The sequence below is a fragment of the Fukomys damarensis genome, unplaced genomic scaffold (genome assembly GCF_012274545.1).
Source record: "Fukomys damarensis isolate Sample0158 unplaced genomic scaffold, DMR_v1.0_HiC HiC_scaffold_35, whole genome shotgun sequence".
Classification (NCBI taxonomy): domain Eukaryota; kingdom Metazoa; phylum Chordata; class Mammalia; order Rodentia; family Bathyergidae; genus Fukomys; species Fukomys damarensis.
Genome location: NW_022900947.1, coordinates 39,955,578 through 39,971,556, shown reverse-complemented (window position 1 = coordinate 39,971,556; position 15,979 = coordinate 39,955,578). Strand labels below are relative to the sequence as shown.

General features: G+C 42.4%; 1 protein-coding gene across 4 annotated transcripts in view; it reads left to right on the top strand.

The window, feature by feature from the left end:
- Lnx1 (ligand of numb-protein X 1) overlaps positions 1–15,979 on the top strand; it is a 109,269-nt gene that overhangs the window by 18,050 nt on the left and 75,240 nt on the right. Inside the window, exon 1 of one of the 4 annotated variants that reach the window (XM_010640264.3) lies at positions 4,970–5,334. The exons of the other annotated variants lie outside the window; for them this stretch is intronic. Within the exon in view, the coding sequence (XP_010638566.1) occupies positions 5,243–5,334 (92 nt within the window). The 5' untranslated portion in view covers positions 4,970–5,242. Of the gene's footprint in view, positions 1–4,969; positions 5,335–15,979 lie in introns of those variants that run through there. 4 annotated transcript variants of the gene reach the window in all.

Here is a 15,979-nt window from a genome sequence, read left to right as displayed (position 1 = left end):
AGACTCTTGTTGAGGGATCAGCAGAGCTATAGGGGAGAATTCCTATCCTTATCCTTTGCAGCTTCCAGGTGCCGACTGCCTTTTGTGGTTTCCCCCATCTTCAAAGCCAATCAGGTAGCATCTTGTAGTTGTTCCCTCTGACCTCTGCTTCTTGGATACACCTCCAGTGACCCTGACCTTCCTGCCCATGAAAGAGTCCACCTGATAATCGGGTATTGTGTCCTAATGGCAAATGCCTTAATTTAATCACATCAGCAAAGTCCTTCTTGCCATGTAAGGAACCTTCTTCACAAGTTCTGAGTGTTAGGAGAGGGAAATCTTAGGGGACAATGTTCTGCCCACCACAGGAGTAAGTGAGTAGAGAAAGGAAGAAAGAAACAGTGGTGCTCTGTAGGGAGAACACCAATGCTCCTCCTCATCCCTCACTGGGTTGTGGTTTGGGGCCTAGGGTGTGCCTAAAAATAGAGATGAGGTGGCACATGAATTTGAGGGTGAAGCCAAAGCAGGTCGGGGGAGGCTGGAGGACACTGTTGGGGACCTGTGGGGTCTTAAAAAAGAGGACACCAGGGCATACAAGCTGCCCTAAGCCAAGCAGGAATTTCATTCATCTGCCCACTCAGACATGTGACCCACACATCTTGAGGAAGCCTAGGAAAAAGGCTTGACAGTCACATGGCTGATAATGATATTCACCAGAAAAAGCAGCAGTGAGGGAAGAACCCCAGCCTGACAGAAATCGAGTCACCCCTGTGAGCTGCAGCCTCAGAGTCATTCACAGGTCCCTGGGCAGCTCTCTGAGAGGAAACCTCCACCTCAGGGAAGCATGGGCCCCCACCCCTGCCCTTGAACCTCCTCACACTCCAGCTTCCTAAGTAGGTTGCAGCCAGCATTTCCCAAAATATATTCTATGTATTAGTCATCGGATTCTTGATACCCACTCCCTCCCTCCTCATCCCTGGGTTCCTAGTGGCAAAAGCTAAGAATGCGAATACATCTAGAACCTGATTCTGGATCCTTCTGATCTACCAAACCATTTCTTCCTGCTCTTAACAGGGACATTAAAGAGATGAAACAGCTAATACATCAGGAGCCCTTTCAACTGGAAAAACTAAGAGGTGACAAGGAGATAGTATTTTCCTTCGTTTCTTATATGAGGCCTCCATGTTGGTAGCTGTGATATCATACGTATGTGTAGAAAATCACTTTGGTTTATCAGGATCATTGATTTTTGACTGATCTTTTTAATATCACTTTGTTCAATAAGTATTATCTAAGCAAAATGGCTTTTAATTTTATTTATTTTTGTTTGTTTTTTTGGTGGTACTGGGGATTGAATTCGGGTCCTTGTGCTTGCGAGGCAGGCTCCAGAACTACTGAGCTAAATCCCCAGCCCTAATTTTATTTATTTTTAATTGGCAAAAGTTATACTATGTGCTATCTCAAGTCTTAAAGTATGTACATATTGTGGAATGGCTAAATCCAGGTCTTCTACATGTATTACTTCACATGCCTATTTTTTGTGTGATAGAAACTCTTCAAATCTGCTCTCTTAGCAATTTCCAAGTGCAGAATGTATTGTTACTAGCCATGACCACGCTGTACAGTAGATCTTGTGAACCTACTCCTGAGTTCTAGTTGAGACTTTGCACACTCTGACAACCATAGACTTGAATCAATGTTGAATAATGTTGGGTCAAGTTGAATAGCTTGACTATTTGCACAACTACTTGCACAGCTATTTCTGATCAGACTAGAGACCTCTTCTCTAGGAATAACTGAGCCTGTGAGCTAGCGTTTGGATTCTTCTGGTTGATTGTGTTGACTTCTGCCTTGTTTGATGCTTGTAGACTCCTGCCACATGGGTCTCCTGTCACATGGGTTTCCCAGTAGGGTGATGGGCTTGAGGCATTGAACAAACACTCTGCCTAACCACAGGACACTTTCAATGGATGTAGGGGAGCCTCTGGGACTCTCCATGCATACCATCCAGAGAGGGTATAGAGGCTTGGATCCCAAGTGAAACTCATCTTAGGGCAAAGACCACATCTTTATTTTGTAAAATTCTCTTCTGAATGTATGGTATTTACTAAACTTCCATAATAGGCCAGGACCTCAATGAAAGAGAGATCTACACAAGCCACAGTCTTTAATCAGGCCCTTTTCTGTAGTGTGTTCAGTTCTGCACAGGCTCAGTCTGGAGGATTTGTTGTAGGGAGGAGAATCTAGCATCATATTACATGTGGAAGGTAAGTGTGTTCCTTCCTTGTTGGTCATTTCAGCCTGGCTGAATAATTGTGCTTTGACATAATCCTGTGACCTTGTTATCCTCAACCCAACTTCTTCCTGGCACCTACCTTGCCTCTTTTTAGGAAAGGAAACAAGAAAAGAGGAGTTGGTGGGTGATGCCTAAAGTGACATTAAGTATAAATAGGGCTTCCAGGTAAAGCACAGGTGCCGAGAATTAGGGTTGGGGCTGTTTCCTGGTTAGGAAGCTATAGACTAATCCATGGTCATTGAGGGTGGGGATTTCATCCCCAAGAGATTGTATTCATTTTGATTATAATTGAAAGGAACTAGAACATTCAAATTATAGAGGTCTAATCAGGTAGAAGTTTTGTTTCTATGACACAAACTATTGTGGTAGGAAGCCTAGGTCTAGGATGATATTGCTGTGATGCAGAGGAATCCAGATTCCTGGTTTTGGGTTTGGCTTTCATCCTTAAATTTGTCACCTAGTAATCTTAAAAATGGCTATTCACCCCAGCATCACATCTCAGTTCCAAGCAGTAGGAAACAAAAAGGGAAAAATATATTCTAACCCAAATAGAGAGTCTTCATCTTTAGAGAGCTTTCTGAGATGCTTCACCCAGTGATTTCTGCTTCTTCCTCCTCAGCTGGCCTTGTCACATGACCACCTATTTGCAAAAGATAAGCGCATTGACTCCATGAGCAAAATTTGGGTTCTGCTATATGAAAGAAGACGATCTTGGATAGGCGACCAGCCATGGTTGCAGTAGTGACATAAAGCAACAACATAATAATATTTTTATTTTTACATTGCATTAACATTCATTAATTTTACCCCCCTGAAATGGAAGGAGATGAGTAAGTTGGCACCCTTCTGTTTTCGTAGAAGACTTATCAAATATCGGTAGCAAGCTGACTCATCCAAGATTGTCACAAAAGCAATCCCATGCCAGTCCTGTTACTTATGGGCCATGATCTGTTCATTAGGATCTGGATATCCAAGAACAGCGTATCCCAGAACTTTGTAAAACCCTATATTCAGGAAAATAACTTAACATGGCATGTGCTGCATCATGTAAGAGGGAAGAAGGTATACGAAAAAAATGACAAAGCCTTTAGACAGATGCTGCACTGCCAACTGGGGTCATTTGCTACTGTTAACAGTAATTAATAATAACCGACACTCATTGAGCCCTTTGTTCTTTATAGGCACAGTCTCATTCCACCTTCATAGCAATGCTCTGAGTTAGGCACTATTATTATTGTTTTTCTTTTATAGAGAAGGATATAGATGTTCAGATAGGTTAAGCAATATACCCAGTGTCACACAGCCAGTATGTGGCAGAATTAGGATTCAGATCTCAAGCTTGTCTGACACCAGTATTGAAATTCCAAATCTAACTTCCTTTTCGCTGTTTTTTTACCTGCTCTGACTCACTCCTGTATACCAGCCTTACGTGGAATAGAATTCAAAATTGGGCCTCCACAGATTAGAAATTATTATATGCCATGCTTTATCAGGGTTTTCTCTCTCTGTCTGACCTCTCTCACTCCCCTCTCTCTCTCCCTCTACTCTTCCCTCCCGCCTTTTCCCCAGAGAATCGAACCCAGGGCCTCACATATACTAGCCAAGCACTCAACTACTGAGTTATATCCCCAGCCCTCAAGGTTGTTTGTTTTTTTGTTTTTTGAATCTAAATTGTAGAAGTCTAACCTGTACCTTTTGAGGCTTTCCTGCATTTTATCTCATTCAGCCCTGCCTCAGCAGAAAGAGCTGATCACAGTTGCTCTCACCCTGTGGCCTCTGCTCTGGTCTTCCTGTCAAGTACAGTTGCTAACCCTACAGGGCTACCCTTAACGCCATTATCCCCCGGAACCATTTCTATTAAGGTTTCAGCCTTGAGTTGGCAAAATGGACTTTATTCTTCTCGAATGCAGGGTAGAAAGAAGGGAGTCCTGGGGGCTTCTGTGGCCTTCCAGAGCTTCAGCAGGCAAAGGAGCCCTCGAATGAAGGCCGAGATGGAGTCTAGAATTGCAGACCCTAAAGCTGAAAGAAGTGACGGAGTCCAGTTGCTGCTGGACCAGGTATTATTAGGTCCATTACCGAGATGAATGATTGAACCTCAGGAGTTTAAATGAGATACCCAGGGCTGTCCAGTCAGTTTCTGAGCTTAATTCAACTACTTTCAAGAGGAGAAGGAATTGGGTGACCCCTTCCTCACAGAGCAGGCACCAGTGTTATTCGGGACAGACCCTCATGTCTATTAGGGTGACTGTGATAAAAGAATGGCACAGCCTGTTCCTATATAGAGCCAGTATTCAAAATTGGCAAGCAAGCTGTCTGTTCCCTTGCACACAACAGTGTAGTGAGGACAGTGCTTAGTAAAATGTCTTAAACACACGTTTTAAATAGATACACAGTGCTGGGAGGGGGGGTGGTTTCAATTTAAGCCACTACTGTGTCTGCAGCGTCTGAAGACTCACTCCGAGCTCAGCGCTCCAGGCTGTGTTCTGGAGATGCTAATTTCTTACGGTGACTTGCTCCAGTGAGCTGCAGGACAGCTTTAGATGTTTTCCTTATTCATGCTGCGGGGTCCAAATGTACCATGCTCTTGTCTTCTCATAGCACTGTTTTGCTCCCATGCTGGCCCTCCTGGCCAGTGATGTAAATGTACCAGCTGCTTCCCAGGAACCAGTCCGCATCCTGCAGGAGGGGCTGGTCCCTCTCCTAGGCATCAGCCTGAGTGCTCATAGCCTAAGCCCTCTCACCAACCATGGTGGGTCCCTCCCATCTCCCATCTCATCCGAGAGTCAGAGGCATAATCCTCTTACAGGTCCATAATTTATAGTGTGGCTTAATCTAAAGACGCTAAGTCATATTCATTATGATCTACTGACTGTAGGGACATGGCCAGGTTTGCTTAAAGGGGCCGGGCCAGGCACTGCAGCGGACAGAGAGAAGGTGGCAGGAAGAGAGCAGCACCCTGCTGGGAAGATGAAGGCGCTTCTGTTGCTGGTCTTGCCCTGGCTCAGTCCTGCCAACTACATTGACAGTGTGGGCAACCTGCACTTCCTGTACTCTGAACTGTGAGTCCCCTCTAATTGTGCCTGCTGCCTGGGTTTGTGTGTTGGCTGTGAGGGGGTGGGACCTGAGTCAGTTCCCTGACTGGCATTTCTGTTTAGAGGAATAAATTCCACATGCACTGGATGCACTTGGACATAATACCCTTCTAGCAGTTTAAAGCAGCTTGCTTAGCTGCAGCCTGTGACTTAAAACAAAACACCATTTTACAGGAAGCAGTGCTTTCCCAGCAAGGCGATTTTTCCCCCTTCTGTTCCAACACTGCATTTTTTTTTTCAACTCCGCTTTTTCTCGATAGATGTGTCTTCTCTTTCCATAAATAGAACCCAAAGAGCAGTTAGGAACAGAGCACGCACACACAGATCTGCATCCTTTGTTGGATGTTTCTAGTTACAAGCAGGTATCTCCCCTTTCTTGAGACTGTCAGTCTCCATTCCTGAAAATAGATACAGCATCAGTAAAGGAAAAAGATAACCCTGTGTGTAAGGATTATATATTCTTCTTCTTTTTTTTTTTCATTTTTAAACCTATGGGAAATAACTGCGCCATGAGCACCATACTCCCATTACCTCAATTTAATGATTAATATTTTACTACATTTTCTTCATATATTTCATTTTTTGCTGGAAATTGGTCTACAGCAAATTGTAGTCATCAGAATATTTCACTCCTAAATACTCCACTGTACATCTCTAAAGCATACAGCCATTTTCTTATATGACCTCAGTTTATTTTATGAAAGGTAGTGATTTGTATCCCCAGCCTTTAATATAAATATTGTTTTCTGGCTCCTGTGGTTAGTAACCTTCAAAAGAGAATTGTAGCCTGCTGTGACTAGCTTCTATCATTCATATAAAAACTGTTGCTGTGAGTACCTCAGTGTTGAGAGCATGACCAAAAAATGTTTCCCTCTTTATTAACCAGACAGGTAGAATAGCAAGAGCTTGTTTACGTGTCAATTAAGAGTCAGTGTGCAAATGAAGCACAGAAAGTTAAATAGTGTTCATAGAGCTCTGATGAGAAAAGCTTCACTGGGCATATTTAGATGGTGATACTACCCATGACTGGGTGGGGTTCCTCTTTTGTGATTAGCTAGACTATCCAATTTGTCTAGTACAGTAGCTGCCTGATAAATGCTTGGTAAATAGAGCTGAGTCCTTCAAAGCAGATCATTTGTTTGGGGGATTCTACATTTCGGGATTAGCTGGTTGACCTTTTTGGAATGTAAACCCCAGTGCACCTTAGATAAGAAGGCTCAAAGAGAAAGTGCCTGGCTTAAACCTGAATCACAAGCATCTCTGGGAGAAATGATGACAGTGTGTGAAAGGAAGCTTTTACAGAAACATATATAATGGCAGAGCTAGCTGAGACTGTGAGAGGCTCCTTCCCCTCTCTCGATGGATGCTGAAATTGGAAGTGTCTGAAATCCAGTGCCATAGCGTTCCTTCCTGCCCACCTGCTCCTATCTGTTATCCTGGTTAGTGGCTGTCTTCATTTTCTACTGTAAACAGTAGACCACTGTAACAACAAGCTGAGTATCTAGTCATTTATTCTCTCACACTTCCGGAGTCAGAATCTTACATCAAGGACTCAGCAAGTGCATTCTCCATAGAAAAGCTGTGAGGGAGAACCCTTGCCTACATCCTTCCAGTTCTCCAGGCATTCCAGGCTGCATAACTCCAATTTCCACGTCCATCTGCATATGGCCATCTCCTGTGTCCTTTCCAGTTCTTATAAGGACATTTGTCATTAGATTTAGGGCCCATTTTGATGCTCCAGGATGATGATATTATGACAGCCATAATTTAATCACAGTTCTAAAATTCTTTTTCCAAAATAAGGTCCCATTCGCAGGTTCTTTTGGGGGAGGCACCATGCATTCCATTTCAGTTTCTACAGAAGGACCTTCCATTCAGTTCAATTATAGAGCCTAATGGAAGGGAGGCTCTTCGTATTGGCTTAGTACTTTTCTTTTCTACAAATACATGAAGCAAAGGCAATCTTTCTGATGAGTAAGACTAGGCATAAACCGGTCATTCTTTCTAAGATGTGAAGTGATCCAGAAAGCACTGTGCTAGTCAATTGCCAAGACACTGTTCCCAAGATGTTTTGACAGAACTTTCTCAGAAATTTCCAATTACTGGAGATGCTTGTTGAGAGAATTCTATGCAGCTATTACCTGATGCTACTGGTGATAATTAACAAATGAGTGGATTAGTGACATATTTCAGGTACTATGGCATAGAAAAATACAAGCAGCAAGAAATTAGACACAGTACCCACCTTCTAAGAGTTGACAGTCTAACTGAGAAGGTGAGATTTAAATTCATAGGAATTGGAAGCAATGAACCAAGGCAGACAGGCCAGAGTTCTTTCCAAAATAAAGAAGGTAATGAGCTAGAGAAGGTAGAACTTGTCCACCTCCAGCTCATAGAGAACTTTAGAGTCTGAGCTGGACCTTCAAGTAAAGAGAGAAATGAGACAGAATCTGGGGTGGAAAGAGAAAGCATTTTAGGCAAAGTAAACAGCATTGTTAAAAAGGTCGGGGCTTGCTGTGGTTGTCATCGAAGCTTCAAAGCTTTAAAAAACAATTTTGAAGCCAGGGAGTGAGCTCGGTGGTGTCACTGCCTGCCTCGCAAATGCAAGGTCCTGAGTTCTATCCCCCGTACCCAAAACAAAACAAAACACCAATTTTGAGCAGTACATAGAACTGCTGATCTAGCTTAACATCCTTGGGAGCAGAGGAAATGGGGAGATGGCTGTGTGTACGTGAGATGAAGAGATTGTCTCTTATCTGCCTTGGGCCACTGAGATCTCCAAGGTGGGCAGAGCTCAGCGGAGTTGCCAGGCTTCCTCCACCACTCATTTGAGCTTTGGGTCCCAGCCTTGTGAGGCTTGCTTTGTCCTCTATGCTTGCAGGTAGCCCAGGGTCTTAAACTCAAATGCCTGCAAGAGCCAGGCAGGGATTATTTTAAAATGTAAATCATTTGGGTATATGACCAAAGAAGATGGTGAGGATCCTCTGGTCAACCATAGAATGAATGAATATATATACCAAATTTTAGAAGGAAAAGCACTTAAATTTAAAAGAAATTCAATTTAAAACAGCAACTCCTAGTCCCATTCAACAGATCACTTCTGCAAGTCTGGTTTGGCCTTGGGGACCAACAGTTTATGACCTTGGCAACAACTTCTAAACACACCCAGTTTCACCTGTTGCCTGCCCCAAAACTGAGTAAATTTACAGATTCAGCCTAAAACTAGAGTAGTCAGTATGGCATCCCTGTGCATTGATCTGGGGTCTGGGGTCTAGGATGGCTCCCAGACCTGCAGAGAATGTGCCATGGGATAGAGGGCTTTCTTTTCCTCAATCCTTGTCCCAGGCACCCATGAAATCTCTGAATTTCCTCGACACCAAAAGGAATCCAGGAAATCACTGTCCTCATGTGTTGAGGCCTCTGTAGAGCCCAGCACCTGAGGTTTCCTACATGAAGGCCTTAGAACAGTGTGGACCTGAGGACCACTCATATCAGTATTGGGGGCTAGCTGTGCTTTTCAAATGCAGATGCATGTGCTCTAAACCAAATCTAAAAATGGAAACATTGGTAGAGGCAGGGCTACCATTTTCATCCTTGAGATTTTCAAATCTTTCGTATGGGCCACATTCCCATTCTGAACAAGCTCCCAACTGATTCTTATGTGCACAACCATTGAAGAACTCTTTGCTCCAGCTGAGATGCAGCTCACTAACTTCCTGTTGAAAATTGGCACTTCTCTCTGTCACTCTGTGCTATTCTTCATCAGAAATTTGTTATCTCTCTACTCCACTTATGAGTTTTTAGAAGTTGAGAGATGCCTAGCTAGTCCATGCCTAGCTTCTGCACAGTTCAGTGTAGAATTAAGTTGGACTGAATGAAATGAATTTACCTGGTGTCTTGGCCAATTTGTGAATGCTGCAAACTGGTTTGGTTTCTATGGAGGAGAACCTCGATCTTGCTTGTAATAATTCAAGTCAGCCTCATTCAGATATTCCAAACCACAGCTCAGCATTTGACCAGCTGAAATCAACATTGCCCTGATATTAAGGCTTTTGTAACTTTTCTTTAAATATTTAGTTTTGCAGAAATACCAGGAGAAAACATTGGAGTTTAAAGGAATGATGTGGTATGTGATACATACTATGGTCCGCACAACAAACCCTCAAAAGCCAGTTACAGAAAAAGATTTCCTGTTTCTTCCATTTTCAAAATTTCTTGCTCCTGTCACTCTGGGAAATACCTTTCACTGTCCTGTTCTTATGAATGTTGTGACCTGCTCACCCCAAAGAGGCAGACTCTGAGTGAGTTTTGAGTTGGGGTCATACTTTTCAAAGTAAGTATCTGTCCTTCACTTTAGGGACATAGGTCATCAAGACAGCATAGCATGGATACTGGACGACCACAGACCCTGGAAACCAGCATTACTGCTTAGCTGTGTAGCTTCTTAGGAAACCAGGAGATGCTGGATATCTAGCTTAGAGTCAGATAGTTTGTAAATGGAATCACTATGAACAGTATTCATGCCAGAACCTGGAGAGAAAAGTTACACTATAGTCCCTGAAGTAAGATAGTAGTTCTAAATGGGAATGGCTTATTCCCACTGGGATTTTGTACTCAGAAAATTAAAATGAGTGATTGCAGTTTCACAACTGAAATCACTTGGGCTGTGGAAGGACGAGGCCTCCTGGAGGTGCTGCCAAGAGCAGCAGAGTTGAGGGGCTTCATGTGTCCTTCCTGCAAACTGGGGTTGACCATAGGAGTCAAGGGCATAGAACACACACCACGTGTCACAGGACCAAGGACTCTAACCACCCACCACCTCCCTAGGAGAATTTTCTCAAAGCAACTTGCAAAACATACCTCTGACACATTGCACTGACTTTATCCAGTAAGGACATTACTCGGACTCACAGGCCAAAGACGGCCCTGACTCCTACACAGCTGGGCCCTTGGAGTTTTGCAGTGAACAGATTGTTTATCTTGGTTTTGTACATCAATCATGAGGTGGTCTAGCTTCTCCACTTCCCTTCTCTAGTTCAAGGCCTCATAGCAAAACTAGCCATAGTGGCTCCTTTTCCTTTCATGCTGCCATCATCCAGACTTGGACCAGGTGGTGTACCATGAACTCTGTAACCTGAAAGCTTCTTTTTTAAGGCTTTATGCTTAGAGATGCACACAGAGTCATGCCTACATTTTCCAGTTGGATTCTCTCTGGCATGAGTGAGGAGGGAGAAAGAGGCATGAGGGGAACACAGTCAGATGAGCTCAGCATCCATTTCCTCTCCACTTCATTTTCACTGTGTTAATGACCCCCATCACTTTTCAAAGATTAATCCAACAGGGTGAGCTTTATGGATTTGCCAGGAAATGATGTCCAAACTGAGTCTCTAAGAATTTGTCCCTTTTTCATCAAAATTGAAAAAAAGTACTGCTGATCTCTGGATTTTGCCTGTAATATGTTTTGAGCATCTGAAGTCAAGCTTGGCTGAGGACCTAAAAGGAAGGAGGTAGAGTTTACAGAGGAAATGGAGTGAGGTGGAGAAATCATACTTGAATAGGAATGAGGTCCAGTCTTGGGGGCAAAGCCCTGGTTCACTTGGGTTCAGTGACTTTCTTAATGTCTTTTGGAGCACTTCAGTTCAGCACATGTTGTAACAGAGTATTTTTCTTTAACTTTTTAGACTTGTGTGTTTTGAAGGAAATTGAAGCTGTCTGCTTCTGATTCATTTACACTGCACTCATCAAAATGCTGCTTTGTAATGAGTCTTTGATGTCCAAAGAGCATTGTGATCCTGCTTCATGGTCTTATTTTTTTCTTCTCGAGAATCAACAAGTTCTCTTTTGCCAGCAGTGAAGCAATTCCGGTTATAAATTTTTCATTTTCTGGTCTAAAATGTTCTCCCTTGGAGAACTTCTACAGTATGAAAACCTGAAACTTTCATAATTCCACTCTGATGCCTGGCAGTGTTTGCCTTTCAGTCACATGACTGTGCAGATGTGCAGATGGGGGGGCAGCAAAGTGGGGTTGCTTTAAATATCTTACAGACTCAAATTTGGAGGGTTATTTTCTTTTGATGAATTTTGATTTGTTATAATGGAAATATTCCAAACAATACAACAGTAAAGAGGCATATAATGAATTTCCACATACCTTATGCCCATCTTTAACAATCACCAGTGCAAGGCTAATCTCACTTACCTAAAATCTTTTGAGTTATTTTAAAACAAATCTGAGACATCATATTTTATCTGAACATTCCATTACCTATAAGGCAGATCCTTAAGAAGCGTGTGCACAACACTAATATCACACTAAAACCAAATTAACTAGACTCCTTTAATATCAAATGTTCAGTTTTTTCCTGTTGTCTAATAATTTTTCTTGTAGCATGTTTGAATCAGGAGCTATGTAATTATGTATCATTACCTATATACATATATTTATATGTACCTACATAGTCATATTCACATATGTAGAAATAGCCATGTACATGCAGTCACGTAGGTGCCATGTTTACAGTTATATGTATTGTCATATGTATGCTTATCTCTAAACTATACACAAGCACTCCTGCATCAATTTATCCACTATAGAACACATGCAAAAACTTTTCTAAAGGATAAGAAAAAGTGATGAGAGTTCTGGTGCAACCTCCACTGCTCCAAGCCCATTCCTTACACTTTGAAGACAACTGCTTGAGAAACAAGCTCTACGGCGGACACCTTGGCACTAGAACACAGCATTTTGTAAGTTAACACAGGACACTTTCTCACTGACAGTCTGTGGGGTTGGCCTTGAAAGGAATGGAGCAGAAAATGGCCCACTTTTGCAGGCCAAATAAAACTTTTCGGGCCAAAGAAGCATCCTTTTCTCTTAGTCATATTCCCTTTTCATGGAGAGAAGAAGAGAGTATCTTTCTTTGATGTAGCCGTGGCCTCTAGCATCCCCTGTACCTCCACCACCACACCCACCTTTACAAACAGCAAGATGGACTTCGGAGGAACCAAGTTGACCAAATCCAAAATGCTGACAGTTTACAAAATGAATTTTAAAACAAAAGTGTCACAATTTGTTGGTCCCCTCATAGATCTCGGAAGTGGCACATGCATGCTAGAGCCTTGAGCCATGGTTGCCAGTCTTGCAGCAGAGCTTTCTGCCCAGCTCTCGAGGGTCAACTTCCACTTTCCTTCTGACTTCTCATCCCCAGATATTTCCCTGGAGAAGCCTCTCCAGCAGCCCACACTCCTTCTCAGCCATCTCTCTTGTGTCTCTCCCGTACCTCGAGCCAGAAGGCTTCCAGATGCCTGGTTCACTTTTCCCCACCTTCTTCCTTCCCTGGCAGCTCTGCTCAGAGCAGTGAGAGAGGAAGAGGCAAGGACCCCAAGCCAAGACAAGGGGTGAGTCCACTCCCACCCTGACAACCGTAGCTAGCTGACTTTCCACTAGAAATGTGGACATGAGGTGCCTGGTGAATGAGCGACCAGGCACACTCCAGAGTCAGGCTGACTCACATTCCTTATCCCGTCCCTGCCAGCAGTGCAGCCTCAGACAAGTTACTCAGCTTTTCTGAGCCTTTCTCACCTCAAAATGGGAATGACACTACCTACCTCACAGGTTTCTGTGAGTACTAGATAGAATTACATGAGAGGAAGCCCTTAAATTTTGGTTTTTATTAGTAATAGCAGTAGTTACAAGAACATATCCTATTAATCCTAAATTATATATTTTAATATCTCTGCAAGCAGCCTCCATACAAAGAAAATTGCCAGTGTTTTTCTTTTTTTCTTGGTGATTTGTAAAATAACTTATTTCACAATAGATGACGTCTGATTAGATGAAATTTGGTAATAACTAAACTTTGACACCAATCATGGGTGCACTGAGATCAGAAAAGGGGAATAGCTGAAACCATGCAGTTCCTTCCTCCCTCCCTCCCTCTCTCTCTCTCTGAAGAGAGTGGTAAGTGACTTACTCAAGCTCAGATGGGGTGGTTTGCATGTGAGGGTGAAGATGGGTGAGGCCTCAGCCAATTGTCAGCAGACAAGGACCACACCTGCCTTGAAGCTCTACCTCTGACATTCCTTAATCCTTGATCATAACTGCCTCTCTCGACTCTGTCCCCCACTCTGCCTTCCCAGGAGTCATCCCTCAGCTATTTAGCTCCTCATGACTTTGACACTGCAATTTCTATTTCCTCTTCCCTGACCATCTTCCCTCTTCCTCCATGTGAAGAAAAGATTCAGCCCAGCCACATGCTGGGCTGATAGTGTCTGTGACCCAGAGTCATATCTCCTTAGAGCTTCTGAAGACTTTGGAGACAATCTATTCAAATCTTCCATTTTACAGATGAAGAAACTAAGACATGATAATTTACCTAAATGACACAGCCCTCTCAGTAATAGGCTGCATGACCTTGAATAAGTCACAACACTTTGTTGGACACAATATTGTCAAATGTTTTTAAACATTATTGTATAAAATATGTCCTGGGGAAGCAATAAAACCACAGCTAAGTTATAATTTTTCAACTAGCAACTTTAGGCAAAGCAAAGCTATAGATGTGTTATGGTGAGGCATGTGACTGTGAATACTGTGGTGTCCTCTGATGGAGTCTGGCCTGCTGGACATGCTCAGAGGATGCTCTCATGGGACTTCTCAGCCAACTTTGTACAGATACTTTGTACCATTTGACAGCAATAAAGCTTCACATTTGAATATGTCATTCCTACTTTTACATGATGGTGAGGGTTTCATGTAGAAAGGATGACAATAGAGAAGGAAGAAAGAGTTCCTCCCAGAGTAGCTACATACTTTAGCTTTTAGTCATTAAAACCATGGCCTCTGAAGTTACTTAGATCTGAGTTTAAATCCTGGCTTGTTGTTGACTAGCTGTCTACCTGTGAATAGATAGATGATTTGGTCTCAGCTAAACATCAAGATTCTCATTCTTAAATCAGAACTTAGTAATAATACCTACCTCATGGGAAAGAGAATTACATACAACACACCGGGAACATTGCAAGTGCTCAGTAAACATGATGATCAAAAAATGACCTCAGTTGAACCTTATAGGAAATGCAGTGAATCTCTTACTGTACTGATGAGGAAACTAAGATTAAGTGAGGTGAGGCAGCTTCTCTAGGCAATCTAGCCAATCTAAGATGTGGGCATCCAGATTTCAGATTTCAGGACCAGGACTTTTTTTTTTTAAGTAGCTCCCTTTGTTGCCATGGTGATGGTATTGCTAGCTTACATCGCTCAGGGTTTATAATTCATTAGGACCAGATTGAAGAAGTGAGATGGATTTGGAACCAGACAAATAATTGCTTTATAGATTCATCTTTGCTTGTTAGAATACCTGGGAATTTCTCTGGCCAGTTAAAATTATGCTGAAGATTGAGCTTTCTGTCTTGTGCACTTATTTTTCTTCTACTGAAATAGGCATAAGAGAGCAGAGTTTCCAAAGTGTTCTCTGAAGTGATCAGCCAAAAGCACTTTTGGCTTCATAGCTAATTGATGATAGACTGCAGAGGATCAAAGATGCCTTATTCCACATACATCTGGAATAATCCTTCCTTCTTAGATGCTACTATAGTGGTTAGAAAATATATCTGGTCACCATCAGAAGTATAGAAGTCTCTCTTCCCCATGATGCAAACCTTGATAGGTCTAAGGTGTCACTGAGGACAAGCAGTATGATTATGAGTGTGAACAGCCAGACAAGTCCTGGTCCTGCCACTCGTTAGGTGCATGTCTGTTAGTTTCTTTAACTTCTATGAGTTGTGATAGTCATCTTACAAGTGTCATGAGGCATTGGGAGGTCTAACCGAGACCATGTTGATCAATGCCAGGTGTGTGTGTTTCCACAAGTTGATTCTCTTTTGTTGTTCCTGTGCACATTTTCTCTTCAGAAAAGACACCCATATGGTATTGGGCTATGGTGCTGATGTCTTATTACTTCAGGGTCCCTGAGATTCCCACCTTTTACACTTATAATCTGCTTCAGAGGTTTTTAAAATCTAGTAGCACTAGGAGTGGTAAGAAGCTTCAGAAATAGGACTACAGGGGTGAAAAATTCTAAGAAAAAAATGTTCTCTATGACTCACGAGTTGTCTTTTCAGCCGGGCATGCTGGCGCATGCCTATAATACCAGCACTTGGGAGGCTGAGGCAGGAGGATTGCTGTGAGTTCGAGACCAGCCTGGGCAACATAGTGTGTTCTAGGTCAGTCTCAACTACATAGTGAAAAATTTTTTCTTTTCAATTACAAAATAAATAGAAATATTGTCAATCTGATTTTTTTTTAACCACCATCCCCCTTCATTTAGTTGCTTGATTTCTTTTAAAGAAAACATCAGGGTGATTGATTTATAACTTTCAGTTGATTTGTTTAGACACAGCTCCCTTTCTTCCTTGGTGTGGTCAACAAGGTTGTATTGGACCATATGTACCCCCAAGGGAATCCAGAATATGATTCTCCTTTAGATTCCTTAAGAATTATTTGACCATTAGCAAAAGCAGTGAATTTCTATTAATAAAAACATTACTTTACAGAAACAGATTTGCCTTATCCGGTGGAAGTAAATCAGTGTTCTAAAAAAAAAAAAAAAAA